The sequence below is a fragment of the Myotis yumanensis genome, unplaced genomic scaffold (genome assembly GCF_028538775.1).
Source record: "Myotis yumanensis isolate MYYU_CA2020_CCGP unplaced genomic scaffold, mMyoYum1.0.hap1 SCAF_284, whole genome shotgun sequence".
Lineage (NCBI taxonomy): Eukaryota > Metazoa > Chordata > Mammalia > Chiroptera > Vespertilionidae > Myotis > Myotis yumanensis.
Window position 1 is genome coordinate 3,714 of NW_027224035.1, and position 23,065 is coordinate 26,778.

Sequence of the window (23,065 nt, forward strand, 5' to 3'; positions counted from 1 at the left end):
TCACCTGCTTTCAATGAGCATTTGGCTGAGGAGCCGCCAGTCTCCTTCCTTAGTTACTACTCAGTAGGGAGAGGCCCTGCGTTCTCTAGGAGGACGTCTAGGAGTTGGTTGATGGCCATCGGAAGACGTTTTCACCCCGGAAATGATTCCCAGCGGGCCCGTGGCCGCGGCGGCTCGCGGGGAGCGGGCTGAGACGCGAGGGGCCGGAAGCGCGGTGGGGTCTTACGTTTGCAGCCCTCCCAGCGGCCTCGGTCCCAGCGACTTGAGCAAGGGCTCCGGCCGCAGGGCCACGGTGGGCGACGTTTTGGGGCTGGAGTCGGACTCCCCGCTGTCCTCGTCGCCCATGGCCTTGATGTAGCTGCCGCTCCGCATCCTCCGGCAGGGGATCTCCTCGTCCTTGCCCCCGGGCGGGTACCCGGCCCACTCGTCCTGAGGCACCTGGGGAGAGAGACACGTCAGCCTCACACCGAGGCCCGCGCGGCTCCACGGGAGCGAGCGCCCCGGAGGCGCGGGGACACGGCGCTTCTATTTACTTTCATTATTTTCCCTGATTTCAGAGAGAAGAGAGGGAGGGAGAGGAACGCCAGTGAGAATCACTGACCGGCTGCCTCCTGCACGCCCCCTGCGGGGGACCGAGCCCGCAACCCGCAACCCGGGCCTGTGCCCCGACCGGGAATCGAACCCTGACCTCCTGGTTCAAGGGTCGACGCTCAACCACTGAGCCTCGCCGGCCGGGCATACGGCTCTTTAGGGTCATTCATCGTTGAACGTTAGGCACACAGACCTGTCGGTGCCCCTGAACCCCAAACGAACATGAACAGGAAGTGGCTGCTTTTTCCCATCACAAAGCGCTAGAGAAACATCACGGGAAAGTGAGGACATGCTAGGAAAGTGAATGAGGACACCCTCCGGGACCTGGGAAACCGCGGGTAACGGTTAGACTGTGTCCTTGCGGACGGGCGCCAGGGCGACCTGAGAGCTGGAGGGGAAGTTACCCGTGTGAGGCAGGAGGACGCAGCAGACACAGAAGAGGAAGGAGGTGGCGCGTGGCACCTGGTGGTCCCTACGCGGGGTCCCACCTTCCTGCCCCAGAAGCCCCTGCAGTGGGCGCCGGGCGCTCAGCTGCCACTCGCCCACCCAATCAGGTGACAGTCACTGAAGGGGACCTTTGACGCTTGGCCCGCTGCTGGGGAACAGGAAAACAGGAGCCTTTTCTGAGAACAAGTGGAACAAATTCATTTTCTCTGACTCGCCCATTGTCTGCTCGGACCTCGGACGCGTACGGCGTCTTCCTCTGATGCCAGCAACGCCTTCTGCACCAGGTGACACCAAAAAGCACCCTTTGTCTGCTGCGTGGCGGGGCCTGGGGAGCATTACGCTGAGCGGAGCCAGCCAGTCAGACCAAGACAGGCATCGCACGATCGCACGCACGCGTGGGATCTCACGAACAATATAATCTGATGAACAAAAACAGACCCAGAGCCACGGCTGGTGTGGCTCAGTGGATAGAGCGTCATCCTGTGGACTGAAGGGTCCCGGGTTCGATTCCGGCCAAGGGCGCTTGCCCAGGTTGTGGGCTCGATCCCCAGTGTGGGCCCTGCAGGAGGCAGCCGATCAATGATTCTCTTTCATCATGGATGTTTCCACCTCTCTCCCTCTCCCTTCCTCTCTGAAATAAAAAAACATATATAAAAAAAAGAAAAAAAAAAGATCCAGAAACATAGAAGCATCGAACAGACAGTCAAACCTCAGAGGGAAGGCAGGGGAGGGGGGGGAGGGGGGTACGAGATCAACCGAAGACCTTGAGTGAATATAAGCATAACCCATGGGCACAGACAATAGGGGGGTGAAGGCCTAGGCTGGGGGGCAGGGGCGGGCTGGGAGAGGTCAGTGGGGGGAAACGGGGACATATATAATACTTTCATCAATAAAGAATTAAGAAAATAAATAAAAATACAAAACCACCCTTTGTTCCGCTCAGAACTCGCTAGTTTGGGTGGAAAAGGCACAGACTGCGCAGCGTCTGCTTCCCCTCCCGCTCGGTGACACCCGGTCGGCCGCAGCAGAGTCCTCGGCGCCCACCTCCTGGCAGCCAGACAGGTCGGCCTGCGAGGACCCGGTTCACAGCCCACAGGGGGTCCCGGGCAGGCCACCTGCGGGTTCATCTGTGCCCGTGCCTCTCGGGAGTGCTGGGCTCAGCTCCCGTGAGTCCCACAACAGGACAGGCCGCTGGGGAGAGGCAAGTGTGACGACGGGGGCCTCAAGGTCAGGAGCCCCCCTCCCCCACACACCCCACGCCCGGCAGGGATCCCAGAGGACAGAGGGGAGGAGGAAGGAGGAGGCCACCCAGATGCGTCCCAGGACGAGGCAGCTTCAACCAGACTCGGAGAGTGCATCCTGGCAGGTTACAGGGCTCGGGAGAGCCAGGCCCCTCCCCCAGGGACCCCCTCCCTCGCTTCCCCAGGGACCCCCGCAGCCCCCGCAGCGCCTTCCAATCTGCAGTTACGTTTGGAGAGGAAGAGCCCTCGCCCTGGGCTCCGTGCACACAAGCACAAAGCACTGATTGGCCTGCGTGGGCCCTGTCTCATCTTGGGGAACCTGAGTGGGGGGGGCGGGGACGTCCTGGCCGCTCCCTGGCTGGTTCTGGTGCTGCGTGCTGCCTGCATGGGGTGTGACACGTCACGCCCGCCCCTTCTTATAGGACCGGTGCTGTCCGTAAGGAAAGCAGGAGAGGGGGCTGGTGGAGGGCAGAGGGGAGGGTGTTCACAAAGGAGGGGGACCGACGAGCTGGAGGGAGACTCGGGGTCTGAGGCGGGACGCCCCCACGCAGCTCCCCCTCAGTGCCGGGGACACCATCTCGGAGACTCCCGGGATGTGATGGACAGAACGGGAGCGCCCCTCTCTAGCGATGACCGTGAAGAATCAGGGAGCATTTCACGTTTGCCGATCATCAGGGTCCGCCAACCACATGCGAACCTTACGTCTCCCGCGTGGCTACACCAGGGATGGCCCAGCCGCCCACCCGTCTGTCCCTGGGAGACACCCTCCTGTAAAAGTGACGTGGTCAGCCTTTCCTCTGAACCAGAACCACCGGGTTTGGACAACGGACCAGGACCGCGGCCGGAGCTGCCGGAATGACGCGAGGCTCCTGACTCCCGAGGCGGCTGAGCGATGATCTGCCCCGATGCGGACGCCCGTGACTCAGGGGCCGTGGGCGCTGGGACTCCTGGTTCTGGGCGGGTCCTCTCACCCGATACACAGCCTGCAGCCCCTGTGGTCTGCCGGCGCGCACACGTGTGTGTGTGTGTGTGTGTGTGTGCGCGCGCGTGCGTGTGCGTGTGTGCGCGTGCACGATTGTGAACAGACACACCTGCGTTAAAGAAAATCACCAGACCCCCGTTCTGCTAATGGCACTGGCAGCGACGGAAGTGCTCACACGGGCACGCGTGGCTGCCTCCCGGGGCAGACACACCGGCCTGCGCCCGGTGCGGGTTTGCTGCAAAGACCGCGAGGCCCGTGGCGCTCGCGCCCGAGCCCCCTTACCTGGAGGTAGTGGCAGGGCCGCAGGGCAGGCTTGATCTCCGGGGGCACCAGGGGCTTGTCCAGGTTCAGCGAGCTCTTGCGATAGGCCTCCTGGGCCTGGCTCACGGTCAGCGTGGACCAGGAGCTGCGCTTCATGTACTTGGCGTCGGGCGTCAGGGCCAGGCCCTCGCAGGCCGAGCACTTGACGTCGTTGTTGCTTTTGGAGGTCTTGAGGGAGAGGTCGCCGAAGGGGCCGGGCAGCGGCTCGGGGTAGCAGCGGGCCACGTGGTCCGCCAGGTGCCGGTGGGCCAGGCCAGGGCCGCGGTAGGTACTGTCGCTGTCCAGGTTGTCGTCCGAGCTCCACCAGCTGCTCAGGCCCGAGCGGTGCTTGCCCTCGGGCCGGCGCTCCTTGCTCTTGCTGCGCTTGCCGTGCTTGGCGTGGTGGCCGTGGGCGTGGTCCTCCGCCCGGCCATCCGCCTTGGCCCCGTTGGCATTGCCCTTGGAGGAACCCTCCAGGGAGTGGGACTTGGTGAAGAGCTTCTGCACCGAGTGGACCAGGTGCCGGATGCGGCCGGGGCTCTCGCCGCGCGGCTCGGCGCTGGCGGCCGTCGCCCGCTGGTACTGCAGCGTGTGGAAGCCGTCCCTGTGCAGCGGCAGCTGCTTCTCGAACTGGTCCAGGAGGTTGGCGGGGATGCGGTTGGCCTTGGCGCCCGCGTGGGGGCCGGCGCAGTCCTCCCGGGCGTCGTAGTGCGAGCTGTAGTGCATGCGGGGGAAGGTGCTGCTGGACACGTGGTCGCCCAGCACCACGGGCACCATCACACACTCCGAGTGCACGGAGCTGCGTGGCGAGCAGCGGCGGGGGTCCAGCGGGCAGCCGGCCGGGGGGCTGAGCAGGTAGGGCTGGCGCGGGTCCGGGCCCAGGCGCAGGTGCTCGCAGTCCTCGGGGGGCGCCAGGCCGCAGGTGTGGGCGGAGCACAGCTGTGGCGGGGCCCGGCCCCCCGACAGCCCCTTCATGTTCCTGGGGGTGGGGGAGTACCTCTCCTCATCGAAGGGCTGCGTGGGGGACCACGGGTACGGCTGGTCTGTGGAGAGAACACAGGGGCGCGTGAGACTTGGGGGCACAGCAGCGACAAGCATCCGTGGAGGCGCGGACCATCGGACACCCCTCCCGGGAGCCACCTGGACAGCGGCCGGGGGTCCCTGGTGATTGGGCGTCAACTGCTCCAAAGCACGAGAATCTCAAGAACAGACTGCCATTCCCGAATGGGTGTCTCAGTGACAGACAGCCGGTGGCCCCCAGGCTCCCCCGGGCCCCGGGGAGCGAGATGGTGTGGTCCTAAGCAAGCAGACAATCTGGGGGGGGGGGGGGGGAGCGGGATGAGTGACAGCCCATCGATCTGAGCATCATGCGCACACACAGCAGATGGCGTGCATGCAGCATGCAACACAGGAAAGAACACGCCATCTTACAGTCCATGCCACGCACATGTAGCTGGTCTATATGGTGCACATGCCCGTATGCAACACGCCTCTGCAGTCTGTGTACATGTCTGTAAGCCTCTGTAACGTGCACATGTTACGTAACACGCACACAGTGGGACGTCCGCAGGGAACACAGGCCTGAAAAGGCGATTCCGACAGGAAAGGGGTGCAAAGACCTGCAGACGGGTGCCCAGAAGTGACCCCAGGACGGAGCTGTCTCCTCGGGGACGTGGAGGTCAGCGGGCTCCCCTGGCCAGGGCCCGGCTCCCCCTGCAACCCGCACGCCATCCCCCACAGGACACAGGCCGGAGGCTGCGCCCTCCTCTCCTGCCCCCACCGCACGTGCCCAGCCGTCAGCCCAGGGACAGGCCTGCTGGGAATTGCGGGCTCTCAGGCTGCGGTCACGACCCAGCAGAGCCTGTCTCCTGGCACCGGAGACGGGGTGGCCAGTGCCTGCTTCTGTCTGACCCTGGAAAGGCCGCCCAGGGCCCAGCCACACGGGGAGGAGGGGCCCAGTCACACGGGGAAGAGGGGCCCAGCCATAGGGGGAGGAGGGGCTGGTTGGCTCTCCCCCTCCCTGCTCCTCCGCCCCCCCCCCCCCCCCCCCGCCCCCATCGGCGTGTTTACACGTTTCTGTTGCTCACTGTGTGACACTGTCAGACTGCTGGCTGTCAGCTCAGCCTCGCTCCCTGCGTCCACCTCCTTCACTCCAAGGCCCTGCCTGGCCGACGCCCTCGGTCCTTGTCGCCGGGGCCACAGCAGCCCCGACCATCCTTCCTCGGGCCTTTCCGTCCTCATCCACCCAGACACCGTGGCCCGGGCTTCCCCAGGCACCGCTCAGCTTCCCCGTGAGTCCCAGCCCAGCCTCACCCCCGAGGCCGCCCCCAGGAAAGCACGTTTCCCAGGAGAACGAACGCAGCGCGCGGCTGACCAGCGGCAAGGCCGTGTGCCCAGACCTCGGTTCCACAGCCGCACGCGGTGTCACCCCATCGTCTCTGCTTCATCTCCCACTAACCAGTCACGTCACACAAGCCACCCTCCGCGTTAACACGGGAGCCGTCACCCTCCCGCTCACGGCTGCCCGGCCTGCCCCAGGGCTGGCCCCGGCGCTGAGGTGGGAATGTGGCCGCACAGAAGCCCAGCGTAGAAGGTGACAGTTTCACGGAAATGGGTGAGATCTGATTATGCAACAGACGAAAGGGGTCAATGCTGTCGGGCAATAAAGAGCAGTTCAGCACGGAGACATGCGGCCATGTGGGCGCCGTGGAGACACCGGCCAGTGGGGGAGGCAGCCACGGGGAGCACCCGCTCTGCTGTCCCGCTGCTGCTGCCGGCCAGGGCTGGCGGGGCAGGGGCCTGCTCTGAGCCGGGGGATAAAAAATCCTAACACGGACCGAGGGGATGGCCGCTCACCTGTGGGTGCGCTGGCGGCCGGGCCGAGGGCTGCATGTCTAAAGGGGGCTGTACAGTGAGTGCGTCAGATCCCACAGACCTCTGGCCGGGGAGGAGTACACAGGAGGGGAGAGGCCGGAACAAGGCAACGTGGAACATATACGAACTTTGAAACATCGTCCTCGCGTGTTTCAGGGCCGGGCAGTAAGGAAGCCGTGTGCTCCCCACTGCGGTTCCGTCTCCACGCAGCACACGCGTGGAGGCGCCTGGGCTGTGCTCCAAGAGCCGGAGGCTCAGAGGCAGACCCTGGGCCGGACGCGAGGCGCCGTGACCTCACAGGGGGCTCCCGCGTCCCTGGTCTTTCATTCCGGTTCACGCTTCCTGGACCGGGATTCGGATCTAAGTTCGTCATCGGCGTGTTTCACACTTTGCTGTCATTTACCGTGTCACGTTGTTATAAAAGGAGACGGCGCATGAATCAGCAAATGGATTCGTTTTCACCAGCCACCGATGACATTACCCAAGTTCCGCCGTGAAGGGTTGAGACGATGATGTCCTGCACAGACGGCGCTGAGGAGAGCAACAGGCGACCGTGTGCACCGGCCCCGGACGGGACCCCGCAGCGCGTCAGCGGCACCGGAGTTCCCCAGCCTGGCCTGTGACGGCCCCCGACCCCCTTCATTTCCTCCTCTGTCCGAGGTTCCGCCTCCACTCCCGGGTGACACGCAGACACGGCGTAAGCGTTTCGGGCAGCCCCTGGCGTCCCCCGGCAGCGAGCCCTGCGCCCGGCCCTGCGATGCCAGTGGCTGCCCTCAGGGCACGTTCTGGAGCGGCCCCTGCTGGCCCCACAGGTGGCACCGAGTCCCCGACTCGCTCTCTGATCTCTACGGGTCCCTCTCGGCACCCAGCAGACTCCCTGATCTACTTCCCACGTCAACACACACGGGCTCGGCTTGTTAACGTAAGAAGACAGTCCTAGCTGATGTGGCTCAGTGGACAGAGCGTTGACCTGCAAACGGAAGGGTCCTGGGTTCGATTCCAGCCAAAGGCACAGGCCCAGGTTGTGGGCTCCATTCCCAATAGGGGGCGTGCAGGAGGCAGCTGATCCACGATTCTCTCTCACCATGGATGTTTCTATCTCTCTCTCCCGCTCCCTTCCTCTCTGGAATCAATAAAAACATATTAAAAAACATACAAACATTCAAACCTGTAAAGCATTTTTGTGAGTTTATTTGAGCCAAACTGTGGACAGTGGCCGGGAAGCAGTCTCGGTGGACGGGGACAGTGCCCAGAGAACGGCGGGTTTCACCTTGTTCTATGCATTATGGTCAGAGGAGGAGCGGTGGGTGGGCAACAGGAACTCCACTGGGGGTGGACTAGGGGGCGGGAGAAAGCAGGGGGCACCTCTGGGATTGGATGAAAAGGGAGGTGATGGACACAGGCTTCCTTCACTAGGTGGGCGCAGGGCAGTTAACAGTCAGCACTTAACTCAATGGCAGTGAGGGGGTTTGTCATCACTGGCTGTGCCCTGAGGGGTCGGGAAAAGGGAAGTTAAAGTTCCCCCATGTCCCACAGGTGTGTGATCCTAGAGGCAAAGAGACAACAGGCTCCGTGAAGACGGAAGTTGGTCTTTGCCAGGGAAGGTGCTGGCCTAGGACGTGACTGCCCGCTATAAACGGCTTTTAGTTAAAGGTTCTCATTGCAGACCATCCCGTGTGGTCACTGTAGGTCTGAGTTTGCACGGCCGCCCCGCAGGCCTCCCCCGAGCTGGTCGGGTGCCCCCAGCACCCAGGCCGTGGTGCCGGGCTGGCGGGGGAGGGCGGGGAGGGCCCTGGGTTACCCACACACCAGGATCCGGTTCCCCTGCCAGACACTGAGGCTGGAGTGGCTCAGACAGGAGCAGGGCACTGCGCTCTGGGCCTTTGAAGCGCAGGTTCTGAGCGAATGCCTCGCCGCTTCCCGTCGCGAGTGAGTTCGGCTCACAGGGCCCTGCTGTGCGTTCAGTCAGCTCCTCTGTGTTTCCTTTCAAAGCTCCGCTGAGTCTCACACACCCGGGCCCAGCAGGCGCCACCCTCACAGTCCGCCTGGCTTCCTCCTCGTTCCAGAGGCCGTGCTGCCGGCCTTGGAGGCGGAGGCGCTGACAGCCCTGACCCCTGGGGGCAGCCTGGGAGGGGGGGGGGCGTCCTGCCCACTGGGCAGCGCCCTCCCTGCACTGGGGACACGCCACAGGCTGCTCTTGGACATCAGGAGACGCTGGAGGGACTCTGTGGGTCGGGGGCAGGTGCCCCTCTCTCCCTCTCAGGGTCACTGACTCACAGCGGGCACTGCACACAGGCCCAGCCACAGCCCCTGGCAAGGTGGGGGGGGGGGTCCCAACTGTGTCATCCGCGCCTGCCCTCTGCCCTCCTCCCTGCAGCCCTCTCGCTCTGCCCTCTATCCTCCTCCCTGCAGCCCCCTCGCTCTGCCCTCTGCCCTCCTCCCTGCAGTCCCCTCGCTCTGCCCTCTGTTCTCCTCCCTGCAGCCCCCTCGCTCTACCCTCTGCCCTCCTCCCTGCAGCCCCCTCGCTCTGCCCTCTCCCCTCCTCCCTGCAGCCCTCTCGCTCTGCCCTCTGTCCTCCTCCCTGCAGCCCCCTCGCTCTGCCCTCTCCCCTCCTCCCTGCAGCCCCCTCGCTCTGCCCTCCTCCCTGCAGCCCCCTCGCTCTGCCCTCCTCCCTGCAGCCCCCTCGCTCTGCCCTCTGTCCTCCTCCCTGCAGCCCCCTCGCTCTGACCTCTGTCCTCCTCCCTGCAGCCCCCTCGCTCTGCCCTCCTCCCTGCAGCCCCCTCGCTCTGCCCTCTGTCCTCCTCCCTGTGGCCCGCCTCACTTGCGAGCAGCTACTTTTCTTCCTGCCGCGGACCCCACACCATCGGCGCTGATGGAGAAGCTGAGGAGGAGGACGTGAGCAGGAGGAGAGCCGGGTCCAGGTGCTCAGCCCTCAGCACCTCATGCCATTGCCCGGAGCATTTGTAGCATTTACGTGAGCACGTTTGCAACTTAATTGCACTTAATCACCAAATGACTTCTTATTTATGGGCTAGATAAATAGTTTTAAAGAACAATGGCTTCACAGTACCAAGAAGGTTGCTGTGGGCCCTAAACCTGACCCCAGTCCTCAAGAGGCCAGAGAATCCCCCCAAAATTCCTGCAAGAAACAGGGGCAGCTCTGGACAGCGCTTCCTCCTGACGCTGCGTGATGCAAACCAAGAGGCTCCGCAGTGTAAACACATATGTACATACTTTACCTTTCACAAGGTTATTTTTAATTTCTGTGCTGCCAAAGCAAGCACTACGTTATTATTTTTCGTTATTTTTAAAAATATATTTTTATTGATGTCAGAGAGGAAGACAGAGGGAGAGAGAGATAGAAACATCAATGATGAGAGAGAATCATTAATTGGCTGCCTCCTGCACGCCCCACACTGGGGATCGAGCCTGTAACCCAGGCCTGTGCCCTTGACTGGAATCAAACCCAGGACCCTTCAGTCTGCAGGCTGATGCTCCATCCACTGAGCCAAACTGTCCAGGGCAGTATTTTTGTCATTGATTTTTAGAGAGAGAGGGAGGAGAGGGAGAGGGGGGAAGAGAAACATCGATTGGCTGCCTCCTGCACGTCCCCTACCTGGGATCAAGCCCCAAACCTGGGCATGTGCCCTGACCGGGCATGGAACCGGCAGCCTTTCGGTGCCTGGAATGATGCCCAACCCACGGAGCCACACCAGCCGGGCACCTTTGACATCAGTTCTGATGATGAGCGTCTATTTTTGCTTTGACAGAAGCTTATAATCTGTCAGACGTGCCTGCTGCTGGCTCCCAAGTGCAGCCGCCACAGCCCTCCAGCCAAGGCTGCCGTTTGTGCTCCCCTCCGAGGAGCCCGTCCATGCCCCCCCGACCCCAGACCCCCCAACCTCTAGGGGCCCCATCACACTTGCACCCAGGGGAGCTGTGGAAAGTGGCAGCTCGTCCGGGCTCCCCTGAACCTGCCCCAAGGCCCCCTTCTCTCGGACTCCCCCATGAGCGGAGGCAGCCCCGCCGGGCCCTCCTGATGCTGCTTCTAGGCCCTTCCCTGTTTCACTCTGCTGAGTACTTTTTGGGTCAATAAACTCTTGGTTGCTTTTCTATAAAAGAAAAGGAAAAGAGAATATGTGTTTTAAAATTTTGAATTTTGAGAATAACTTCACAAGCAAATATAGGAATAGGAATTTACAGTGATTTTTAAGGTTGTGCAGCTGGCCTTCTCACTTTATAAACCTGGACATTGACAAACATGAAACAGCATTGCCCCAGTGACCAAAGCCAGACAAAGCAATGACAGGAAGGGGCACCGCGGACCAGCCCCACCTCTCGTGAACATCCACCGACACGACGTGAGCAGACGGAGCCCGGCCACGCGGTGCTGAGCTCAGGCGTGCGGGCTGGTTCCACAGTGAAAGCTCAGTAATGTCATCGCCGCGGCGACAGACTCGGGGAGAACCACATGAGCACATCAGCAGACGCAGAGAAAGCACCTGACAAAGCCAGACCCTCAGGATAAGAGCTCTGAGCAGACGCTGGCGGGGCTCAGTAGGCCAGAGCTTGTTAACATAAGAAGACAGTCCTAGCTGGTGTGGCTCAGTGGACAGAGTGCTGACCTGCAAACGGAAGGGTCCTGGGTTCGATTCCAGACAAAGGCACAGGCCCAGGTGGCGGGCTCCATCCCCAATAGAGGCCGTGCATGAGGCAGCCGATCCACGATTCTCTCTCATCATGGATGTTTCTATCTCTCTCCCCCTCTCCCTTCCTCTCTGGAATCAATAAAAAGATATTAAAAAACATACAAACATTCAAACCTGTAAAGCAGGTTTGACTCCTGGTCAGGGCTGTGGGCTCTGTCCCCAGTGTGGGGCATGCAGGAGGCAGCCGATCCATGATTCTCTCTCATCATCGATGTTTCTATTTCTCTCTCCCTCTCCCTTCTTCTCTGAAATCAATAAAAATATATTTAAACACACACACACACACACACCAACTCTGAGCAGAAAGGATAGGACCCCCGCAGCAGGGACCACACCCCTACGGCTGCTGAAAGGTGAGGAAGCGATGCTCCTGCTGAGCTTGGAAATGAGGCGCGGACGTCCCGCACACCCTCCCCGTGAGACCCCCCGGAAGTTCTCGCTGATATGAGAAGAGAAGGAAGCTGAGGCTGTGCAGATTGGGAGCGAAAACACGGAACTCCCGGCGTCCACAGGCGGCATAATTCTCTATGTAGAACGCCCCCCCCCCCCCCCCCAAATCGATCAGCTACTTGCCGGAAACCAGGTGCACGAGCCGAGGGTACACGCGCCAACTTGCTGTCTCATAACCAGCGGCGAGCCACTGGCCTTTGCAATGAGAACCACAGAACCTTTTCCACGACACCAAGAAAGGGGAAAGAGTCAGGCAGACATCTAACCGAACCTGTAGACGGCCTACCTGAGACGATCGACGTCTCACGAAATGAAGCAAAGGTGTGAAACCTACAAAGGGCTCCACGGTCAGGGCAGGACGACTCATGTCGCCCGTGTCAGACCGTCCCAACTCGACCTATAGATTCCATACAATTCTAACCAAAACCGCAGCCGGTGACTCGGGGGGTATGGACAGGGTCTGCAGCTCCTGTGGAGGGAAAAAGGCCGGGGTGGCCCACTCAACACTGAAGGACAGCAGAGCTGGGGGCCTGACCTCCTGACCTCAAGCCTCGCTGCACAGCTCCGGCCGTGGACACAGGGTGGCGCTGGTGAGAACCAGGCGACGGTCCATGAGGCGGAGCCACGCCCACAAGTGGATCGACATAAACACAGGCCATCGACCTGCCACGGGGACAGCAGGCGACTCCATCGGGAAAGGACAGTGTTTCTCGTTTCGTTCCGCTTGTGTTCGGTGAGCGGTGCTGGAATAACTGGACAGCACGTGTAAAAAAAAAAAGAGCCTGCTGCAGACTTGCACCTTTCATAAAACATTAACGAAACGGAAAGTGGAAAACTATTGTGGACGAAAGGGCCTCGTGCTGACCCGACCAGCTCAGGGGAGGCCTGCGGGGCGGCCGTGCAAACTCAGACCTACAGTGACCACCAGGGTGGTCTACAAAGAAAACCTTTAGTTAAAAGCAGTTTATAGTGGGCAGTCACGTCCTGGAACCTATTGTCTTTTGCACCTAAGGTAACACACCTGTGGGACGTCGGGTAACCTGTAACTTCCCTGTTTCCGGACCCTCGGGGCACAGCCAGTGTGCCTGGGTGTCAGGAAGGAGACATGAATCCCTTCATTGTTACCGTTATCCTGTTCGTTGTTGACTGTTAACTGTCCTTTACCCAAACCCAGAGGCTTCCCCCGAACCCTCTGCTTTCTCCCGCCTCCCTGATCTATCACCAGGGGAGTTCCTGTCACCCACTTCCGTCCCCTCCTTTGACTGTAATGCACAACACGAGGTGAAAAACCGCCGTTCTCTGGAGCAGTGGTTCTCAACCTTGGCTGCACATTAGAATCACCTGGGAATCTTCCGGAATGAGGCCCGGAAATCAGGATTTTAAAAAGATTCCCAGGTGATTCTAATGTGCAGCCACGGTCGAGAACCGCTGCTCTGGAGCACTGTCCGAGTCTGTGGAGATTCTGCTTCCCGGCGATTGCCGACAGTTTGGCTCAAAAAACTCACAAAAATGCTTTACAGCTTTGAATGGTGATGGTGGGTTTTTTGTTTTGTTTTTTTTACGTTAACACTACACGGTTCTCAGGAGGTAACATGGGCGACATCCACGTATCCTTGTATCTGACGGTGAGTTTTTAGACCAATACAAAAGCATGCTCCATGAAGTGAAAATGGAAAGGTACGCTTATTGGAATTAAAAACTTATCTGTAATTGCCCCGGACTGGGCGGCAGCCGAGACATCCTGTAGTCGGCGGTGGAGAACGGAATATTATTCAGCTCAAAGGCAATGAGGCGGGGACCATGGCAGATGTGGAGGAACCTGGAAGCAGGTGCCTGAGTGACAGCGGCCAGGCTGGGGGGCCCTGCGGTGACCACCTCTGTCTTTCTAGCATCTCCCGTGCCCGATCCTTCCTCCCCCTCGCTTTGCCCGGACCCCTTGTCGCAGCCTAGACCTGGTTGGAGTTTTCCGTCACCGTCCCCAGGTGACTGGGGACCCTTGTCCCCTGGAGGTGGACTGTCCTCACTCTTCCTGTCCATCACCCGGCTCTCTGGTGTCGGAGGGTCCCCAGCTATGTCCCCAGCGCACTGGCCTCTGTCGCAGGCACTCGGACCTGGGGGAGGACCAGCTAAATGCCAGCTAAACACCAGGTCGCCGTCCCGTGGCCCCTGGCCACAGCCCTGGAGTTTGTGCCTCGCCTTCCCAACTTAACACGGGAGGACGGAAGACACGATTTGGGCGGTGAACACACAACGCGACACACAGATGTTCACAGGAGGGTGCCCTGGAAACCGCTATCGTCTTATTAACCTGCCCGTCCCAGGGCAGACGGACGCCTTAATGGCGAGGCATCCAGAGCATGTCCTGTGACGCTCTCCTCCGCGGCGTAACTCACGCTCCCGCTGTTCCCTGGATACAGTGCGACCGCACCAGCGTCGACAAAATGTCACCGAGTCTGTAAAGTGGAGCTTAAATGTCCTCGCGGATCCTGCGCTGTAACAGGGAGCGGAAGGCACGTCTGTGATATTTAAGTGCGGGCGGCTGAGACTTAGCCTCACTTTGTAGGGCGCGGGCTGCCTCCTGGGAAGACGGGCGTAAGAAGGAAAAAAAGGACTTGCAGCCAGGCCGGGAGAGGGCCTTTCACTCGGAGAACCCCCGTTTCCGACTAATTGCAGACTCTGTCACCGGCAAAGGCGCCACCTCCTCCCTCGCTGCCCGACCAGGGGCCGCCTCCCCCTCCCGCCACGCACAGCGGCCCCTACAGGGCGGTGCTCCCACGCGTCTTGTTAACTCGAGTCTAATGACCTGCGTGGCCTGAAGGGGCCAAGGATTTTGAGGGAAAACGTGGAGTTATTTGCATCGTCCAGCGCAACATCTACGCAGTGTTTTGCACGGAGCAAGGTTTCAGCGAACACTTGAGTGGGGGACAGGGTGACGGGTGAGTGATGAATGACACGCCAGCACCTGAGCCCCAGCCGAGGCTTAATGAACAAGGAGCGAAAGCTTCACGGGAATTAGGCAACCTGCCCGGTTCCCCCGCAGGGTCCGCTGCGCACGCCGCCTCGTCCCCTACAGGAGCCCCGAGCTCGCACCTGCCCCCCGCACCCCCCCTTTCTGCAAGGCACGGCCGCCTGCCCACGGCTTCCAAAGGGCGTTTCACACAACACGAAGTGCATTTACACAGGAACCCGACACACACGCACACACTCACTCCCATGGGTGTGGCTTTGACATTTTCATTCTGCACGTCCTATACATTCTTGTCCGTTCTTACTTTTTCATTGAAAAAATTGCGAGTCGTGACTCAGTGCCTCGAACTCACAGCCCATGGAGCTGCCCCCCCCCCCCCACCTCCGCAGTTTAAAAACCAGAGCCGTGTAAACGTAAACTGTTAGACAATGAGACGAAATGCAATCACCTCACGGGAGCAGGCGGGCTGCACGGACTGAGCCTTCTCTTACTGACCACGTCTTTACCCTCCGTCTCCGCCCGGGGCCACTGCAGTGTCTGACCGTCATGTGCTCATTTCAGAAGCCACCGGCCTCCCTCACCGCTGCAGGGGAAGTGTCACTCCCAGAGAACAGCTTAGCCCTAACTGGTCTGGCTCAGTGGATAGAGCGTCGGCCTGCGGACTGAAGGGTCCCGGGTTCGATTCTGGCCAAGGGCACATGCCTGGGTTGCAGGCTTGATCCCCAGTGGGGGGCATGCAGGAGGCAGCCAATCAGTGAGTCTCTCTCATCATTGATGTTTCTATCTCTTTATCCCTCTCTTCCTCTCTGAAATCAATAAAAATATTTTTAAAAAGAGAGAACAGCTTAGAAAGGAGAAACAAGACCTCCTGTGCTGTTGTTCAAGTCTGCGTGTGCGCGCATGTGTGCCTGTGTGTGCGTGCATGTGCGTGCGTGTCTCTGTGTGTGTGCGTGCGTGTCTCTGTGTGTGTGCGTGCGTGTCTCTGTGTGTGTGCGTGCGTGTCTCTGTGTGTGTGCGTGAGTGTGTGAGTGATAGACCTGGAAATACCAGCTTCCTCATCCCAGAGGCTGCAGGGCCCCTCGCCCTCCACCCGTGAGGACGGGAGAAGCCGCCTCCAAGGACCCGGAAGGGGCCTCCGCAGAACTTGACCTTGGAGCCTCCAGCCTCCAGACCGTCAGCCGTAAACCGCTATTGTGTACACGCCGCCCATCCTGTCGCTGCAGCCCGAACAGGCGAGGACAGGCGTGTGCGTGCGTGGAGGCACGGAGGAGTCACAGTGTCACTGCTCGGGAAGGGAGCCACCCAGGCAGAGGCGCTGCAGCCCATCGGGTGGCCGGCAGCTCAGCCGTCGCGCACGGGGACCCAATATCCGGAAGAAAAGGGAGGGGACGCGCCCCAGACACATAAATGGGAAACCCCAAGGTCCCATCTGAGCAACTGGGAGACTCATTGTAATGTGTTTGTGTAGAAACAAAGTTTTAACTGACGCCGTCGGGATGAAGTACAGCCCTGGCCGGTGTGGCTCAGTGGATGGAGCATCGGCTTGTGGACCAAAGGGTCTCGGGTTCGAGTCTAGTCGGTGGCAGGGAGCTCAGTTGCAGGTTCAATCCCCAGCCCCGGTTGGGGCACATGGGGGAGGCAACTGATGGATGTGTCTCTCTCACATCCATGTCTCTCTCTCTCTCTCTCTGTCTCTCTCCCCCTCCCTTCCACTCTCTCTAAAAATCAATGGAAAAAATATCCTGGGTGAGGAATCACAAAAAGAAATAAAACACATCTTCTGGATGTTCCCTCGAATAACTGGCCCGTGACCTTCCCAGAGGGCGGCCCTCCGCCTTCTGCGCAGCACAGGACGCCTGAGCTGAAAGGTGCGTTCTCCACCTACGGCCGTGGTCGGCAAACCGCGGCTCGCGAGCCACATGCGGCTCTTTGGCCCCTTGAGTGTGGCTCTTCCACAAAATACCACGTGGGGGTGCGCATGTACAGTGTGATTGAAACTTTGTGGCCCATGCGCAGAAGTTGGTATTTTGTGGAAGAGCCACACTCAAGGGGCCAAAGAGCCACATGTGGCTCGCGAGCCGCGGTTTGCCGAGCCGCAGCTTGCCGACCACTGACCTACGGTGTCTGCATGCGCGTGGGCAGTGGGGACCCGGGCAGGTCCTGCAGGCTCTGGGTGAGGGAGGACCAGGGGGGTGCTGGAGAGAGGAGGGGGCGGAGGGAGGCGGGCGGCTCCTGCGGGGGATGCAGGGGACCATTACTATCTAGAAACAGCTGAGCTCCGGACCCACTACTTCTGGAAACTTCAAGGTACAAAGTTAGGTGTCTGCAGGATGGCCAGGGGTGTTTATGAAAGGACACAACAGAGTACAATTCTAAGAGGGAGTTCTGCCCAGCTCGTGTGGCTCAGTGGACAGAGCGTTGGCCTGCGGACTGAAGGGTCCCAGGTTTGATTCTGGCCAAGGGCACATGCTCGGGTTGCAGGCTTGGTCCCCAGTGGGGGGCATGCAGGAGGCAGCCAATCAATGATTCTCTCTCAGCATTGATGCTCCTATCTCTCTCCCTCTCCCTTCTGCTCTGAAATCAATAAAAATACTTAAATAAATAAATAAAGGAGCTATTTCCTTTCCCTTAAAAATCCTATCTAATACAGAGGGAGGATGCAAATTGACCGTCACGCTGTCACAAAGATGGCGGCGCCCACAGCGGAGGCCGAGTTCCCATAACGAGCCTTAATGAGCAATCAGCAGGGACCTGAGGCTGCGTCCCCCGCCTGATGGGGCTTGACAGGGGACCTCAGGCCACACCACCCACCCCGGCACCAGGCTGGGGGGCCTCAGGCCACGCCTTTGGCCCGGGGGCTTGACGGGGGATCTCAAGGTGCACCCCCCCGCCCCGGTGTTGGGCCGGGGGGACCTCAGGCTGAGCCCCCCCACCCCGGCGGGGCCTTGACAAGGGTGGGGCCGGCCCGGTCTGGATCTCGCCCAATGGGGGTGGGGGCCGGTCGGGTCCTGGGTCTCGCGCGCGATTTTCAGGTGCTGCGGGTGGGCAGGGACTTGACTGTGGGTCCCGCGGCGCGCCCCAGACTCTGACAGGAGGAAGATTTTCATATACATTTTACTAACTTTCTTTCATCTCTGACACTTCTATTACAGAGAAAGGAAAAAATAGCGATATTAAAATATTTCCTCTAATTAACCCCCTTTTTAATGTGCCCAAATTTCATGCACCGGGCCACTAGTAAAATAAAATAAAAGGGAATTCTTTTACAATAAGTTGGTATCGTAGTCATATGAGACGTGCACGCGGCAGGTGTGGGCAGCCCCGACACGATGCCGCGGGACGTCCTGCCGCTGAGAGGGGCCCCCTCCCCGGCTGCACCCGCCCCGGAGGCTCCCAGGGTCGGAGGGCGGCACGGCACCCCGCTCCTCTCCTCATCATGCCGCGTGTCAGACAGCAGGTGCCGCACAGCCTCTGACTGATCGTTTAATTTGCCTTTTTCTCATCTCAATGTGCAACCGGCTTCCCCGCTGCACATCTGGGCCGAGGTGCCAGCCCCTCACCGGTGCATAGAGATGGCCAGCTCGTTACAGCCCTTTAAATGTAGCAGCCAGAGAGCCACGCGTCTCTCTCAGAAATTACAGCTGTAATGGGCCCGTGGCACCCACAATTTACCACCGAGCAATTTCATTCAGGGCGCGTGGCTGTTCCCGCAGGGCACGTCCTCTTCCAAAAGCCAGGCTTTCCCTCCGCCATCCCTGGTCCTTTCAGCGGGCGGGCATTCATCGCGCTTATCACGGGCGTGAGGTTAATTTAGCAGAAACCCCCCTTTATCCTCCCTGGACTCCACGGCCCGTCTGCGCATGAAATTACTTTCCCGGCGTTTCATTATCTGAGCCTCAGAGAACGCGGAGGCCCTTCAATGGAGCGGGGCGCGGTGCGGGCAGGGCTGGGATACTCTGGTTTTCCTTTGAAAAGATGAACCGGTTGTTAATATATTTTTATTGATGTCAGAGAGAGAGGAAGGGAGAGGGAGAGGAAGACAGAAACATCCATGATGAGAGAGAATCACGGATCGGCTGCCTCCTGCACGCCCCCGCACTGGGCATCGAGCCTGCCACCCCGGACCTGTGCCCTGACCAGGGATCCAACCGTGACCCTCCTGGGTCATAGGTCGATGCTCAGCCACTGAGCCACGAAGGCCGGGCGGCTGGGATACTCGTTTCCAAAAAGGGAAGCCCCTTTAGACCTGCTCCCTGGGGAGGCCTCGCAGGGACGCAGCCTCACAGAGCGTCCAGTCGGCGCGACTTGCTCCAACGCGGCAGCGCGAGGACTTTCTCGTGGACGTGGCGAGCCGCCAGCCCTGCTTCCCCAGTGAGCGAGGCTCGCTGAGCACGGCACGTTAGACGTGAATCCCTCACCCCGCCGAGGGGCTGACGCTGACACCCCCTCCTGGTTTCCTCGTTGCAAAAGGAAAAGCAAAGTCTTCTGGTTTCAGTTTCTCTTTCAGAGAAGCCACCACTTTATACGAGTGGACTCCTTCCACATCCACTGCGACTCTTTAAGCCACTCACAGGGCGCCGGAGTCGTGGGCTGCCAATCCGAAGCAAATTAAGAAAATTCAAACTCCAATACAAACCGACGTAGGAGGCACAGTGCAGGGCGAGGTGCCGGCAGGGGCGCTGGGGGGGTCTCTCAGGTGAGCAGGTCACCGATTTGGGGTCTCTTCTCACTTTCCACTGGAGGCCGGGCGTATCCAACACTTCACGCGTCTAGGGAGCTGCCCCGGCCCCGGCTTGAGTGGTGCAGGGGTTGAGCGTCGACCATGAACCAGGAGGTCAGGGTTGGATTCCCCGGTCAGGGGCACGTGCCTGGGTTGCAGGGTGATTCCCCAGTGGGGGGCGTGCAGGAGGCAGCCGATCCGTGATTCTCTCTCATCATGGATGTTTTCTCTCTCCCTCTCTGAAGTCAATAAAAATATATGTTTTAGAAAAACAGCTGCCCCTTTTCACGTAAACACGAGTCCATGTCAGTGACGATGGCCTCACAACGCCCCGGCCTTCCTGGTCAGGGTGGTACAGAAATAGGGATCCCCAGGTGGCTTTCACTAGCCCTGGGAGACCCCCACGGGACGGGCATTCAGGGCTCCTGGGGAAGGGCCTGGCCGCTCAGCCTCCAACCCCAGTGCCTGCCGGGCACCACAGGTCACGTTGAAGGGCCTCTTAGAAAAACACCAACGAAAGAACTTTTGCTCTGAGATTTACCGAGAGGAAGAGTTAGTCTCAGAGGAGACAGGAGAGCGGCGTCCCCCGCAGGCATGCCTCAGTGGCGCTGATCATCGGCCTTCATAACTAATCATCATCATCTGCCTTAGTAATTAGCCCGCTGTGACCCGGGGGGCTGCCGTGACCCCGCGGGCCACGCTCCCACCTAACGCTTCCCCTGACGTCGAGAAAGACTGCCTTTTCCATTCCACGTTTTACTTATCCCTCATTAGGACGCTCCAAAGTCACCCACATGCGTGACCGTGTTCGTGGGAAGGTTCGCGGTGACCCGGCGAGCGGCGGTACCCCACCGGGGGCTGTGGTGACGGCGCATGCGTGCGTGGCCAGGCCGGCCGCACCCTACCTAGATCGTCCTCCTCCGGCCCCGGGGAAGCTGACGCCCCGGCTGGACCAGGTCCCCCGGCCTCTTCCTCTGCAAAGAGAGAAACACAGTCAGGGTTAGCGTGAGCCCCTCGGGCTGAGTCCACGCAGCGCCACCCGCCACCTGCACGACACCCACCGCCCACCGGGAGGCGCGAGCGAGCTTGTTCTCGTGTCACGGCTGGGAGCGGCCTTCTCCCTCGTTCCTGGGAGCAGCCCGTGCTCACCACGCAGGTGGCCAGGGGCTTCTCTCGCCTGCACCTCTGGTCAGCACCGGTATCTTATGCATTGTCCTCGTCAGAACAGAGGCCTGTAAACTCCCATCCACCATCCCCCTGCTTCCCTCACCACCATCTCCTGCTCTCCCGACCACCATCTTCTGCTTCCCGACCACCATCCCCCCTGCTTCCCGACCACCATCTCCTGCTTCCCCGACCACCATCTCCTGCTTCCCGACCCACCATCCCCCCTGCTTCCCGACCACCCATCCCCCTGCTTCCCGACCACCATCCCCCTGCTTCCCCGACCACCATCTCCTGCTTCCCGTCCACCCATCCCCCTGCTTCCTCACCACCATCCTCCTGCTTCCTGACCACCATCCCCCTGCTTCCTCTACCATCCCCCTGCTTCCCGACCACCATCCCCCTGCTTCCCGACCACCATCTCTGCTTCCCCCGGCCACCATCTCCTGCTTCCCCGACCACCAGGGCAAAAATAACGTACGTATTCTCTGTATTTAATATACCCTCATTCTACATTTGTACGCATATAACAAGTTTCCGAACGGGGGTCAGTGTTTTAACAGAAAGGGGCTGTTTCAAAACGGCTGAGGCAGGCCTTGCCGCCTGTGCCTGGCTGGCAGCACCGTGCCCACGTGCCCCTCTGAGTCCTGGGCCGGGGGGCCAGCCACGGGCCTGAGCCCAGCGTGGGAACCCGGGGTGGCTGTGCTGCTGTTTGTTGGAAAACAAGGAAAAGTGACAGGCATGTCTAACGAATGCGGTTTGCCATGGAGACTGCAGTCATGTGGTAGGCATCTCACCTTGACAACCGTCTATGGCGGGGCGGGTTGGGTTGGAATGAAATTAGGAGAATAAACCACAGAGTCCTCACCCTCCCGGCCTCCACTCGTCCTCCTTGCGGTCAACACACACAGACACGCAGGACAGGGGGCCAGCTCCCAGAGTGCGCGTGGGGGCGGGCGGGTACCTGTGGGCGGGGTGGTGCGCGTGGGCAACGGTGGGGTGGCGCCCGTGGGGGGGGGCGGGTACCTGTGGGCGGCGGGTGCGCGGTTGGGGCAACGGTGCCCGTGGGGCGGGGGTGGTGCCTGTGGGGCAGCGGTGGGCCGTGGATGAGGGGGCACGTGTGGGCGGCGGTGCCCATGGGCGGCGGTGGGCGGTTGGATGAGGGGGCACGTGGGGCGGCGGTGCCCGTGGGGCGGGCGGTGGGCGTGGATGAGGGGCACGTGGGCGGCAGTGCGCGTGGATGAGGGGCACGTGGGCGGCGGTGTGCGCATGGATGAGGGGGCACGTGGGCGGCGGTGCGCGTGGATGAGGGGCACGTGGGGCGGCGGGTGCGCGTGGTGGGCGCGGCGGTGCGCGTGGATGAGGGGGCACGTGGGGCGGGGGGTGCACGTGGGATGAGGGGGCACGTGGGGCGGCGGGCTGCGCGTGGGATGAGGGGCACGTGGGCGGCGGCGCGCGTGGATGAGGAGCACGTGGGGCGGCGGGTGCGCGTGGATGAGGGGCACGTGGGCGGCGGGTGCGCGTGGATGAGGGGGCACGTGGGGGGCGGCGGTGCGCGGTGGGATGAGGAGCACGTGGGCGGCGGTGCGCGTGGGGTGAGGGGGCGTGTGGGCGGCGGGTGGCGCGTGGGCGGCGGTGCGCGTGGATGAGGGGGCACGTGGGCGGCGGTGCGCGTGTGGGCGGCGTGTGCGCGTGGGATGAGGGGGCACGTGGGGCGGCGGTGCGCGTGGGTAAGGGGCGTGTGGGCGGCTGTGCGCGTGGGGCGGCGGTGCTCGTGGATGAGGGGGCCACGTGGGTGGCGGGTGCGCGTGGGTGAGGGGCGTGTGGGGCGGCGGTGCGCGCGTGGGCGGCGGGTGCGCGTGGCGGCGGTGGTGAGCGTGGGCGGGTGGTGAGCATGGGCGGCGGTGCGCTGTGGGCGGCGGTGTGCGTGGGCGGTGCGTGCGCGGGACACTGAAGCACAAGCGTGAGTGTGCAGCTCTCAGACACGCAGCCGGGCCAGGACCGCAGCCGGGGGCGCACGGAGCATGCGGAGCGGTGGCCCTCCCCGCGCCCTCGCCGTGCCCCACACAGCGGTGGGTCTGTGCGCCGCCGGTCAGTCTGTCCCACCTGCAGGTCGCTCAGGTCAAGGTGAGGGCGGAGGGGGCAGGTGGCACGGTCAGGAGACCTCCCTTCCGAGGGGAACCCCGGGTCACGGCCAGGGGGTGGGCGGGGGCCTCGGAGGAGGACGTGGGGGCTGGCAGTCGCCCTGGGGACCGGTCCTGCTGTGGAGACACGTGGCCCTCCAGTGGGGCGGCCCCCCGGGGGCCCGGGAGCTCAGAGACCGCAGTGCCACCCACACTGTCTGGTCCCCCATCAACACGCCGTCCTTCGGCCCCCGCGGCCTGGGCTCCGTGGTGGCCCGCCCTGCTCAGCGGCCGGGAGGTGGTGGGCCACGGGCCCTGGGCCGGAGCGGGTGTGTCCCCCCGCCAACGGTCCTCGAACCCGGGCCCTGGTCGTGGCCCACATTTGGACCATCCACGTCTGTCACCATTTTCCACCCCTATGATGGTTCACCGATAATTTTTGAGAAATTTTGCCCCTGGCTGGGGTGTTCAGTGGTTAGAGCGCCAGCCCACTGAC

The 23,065-nt window shown here is 61.4% G+C and overlaps 1 protein-coding gene across 1 annotated transcript; it reads right to left on the reverse strand.

Moving 5' to 3' along the window:
- Positions 1-222: 222 nt before the first annotated feature.
- Positions 223-20,646, reverse strand: LOC139001274 (disks large-associated protein 2-like). Its single transcript, XM_070402978.1, has 4 exons — positions 20,553-20,646; positions 20,188-20,256; positions 3,544-4,604; positions 223-438 (listed from the first exon to the last, which is right to left on the reverse strand). Exons 1-4 carry the CDS (start codon positions 20,644-20,646, stop codon positions 223-225), a joined length of 1,440 nt encoding a protein of 479 aa, XP_070259079.1.
- Positions 20,647-23,065: the final 2,419 nt, after the last annotated feature.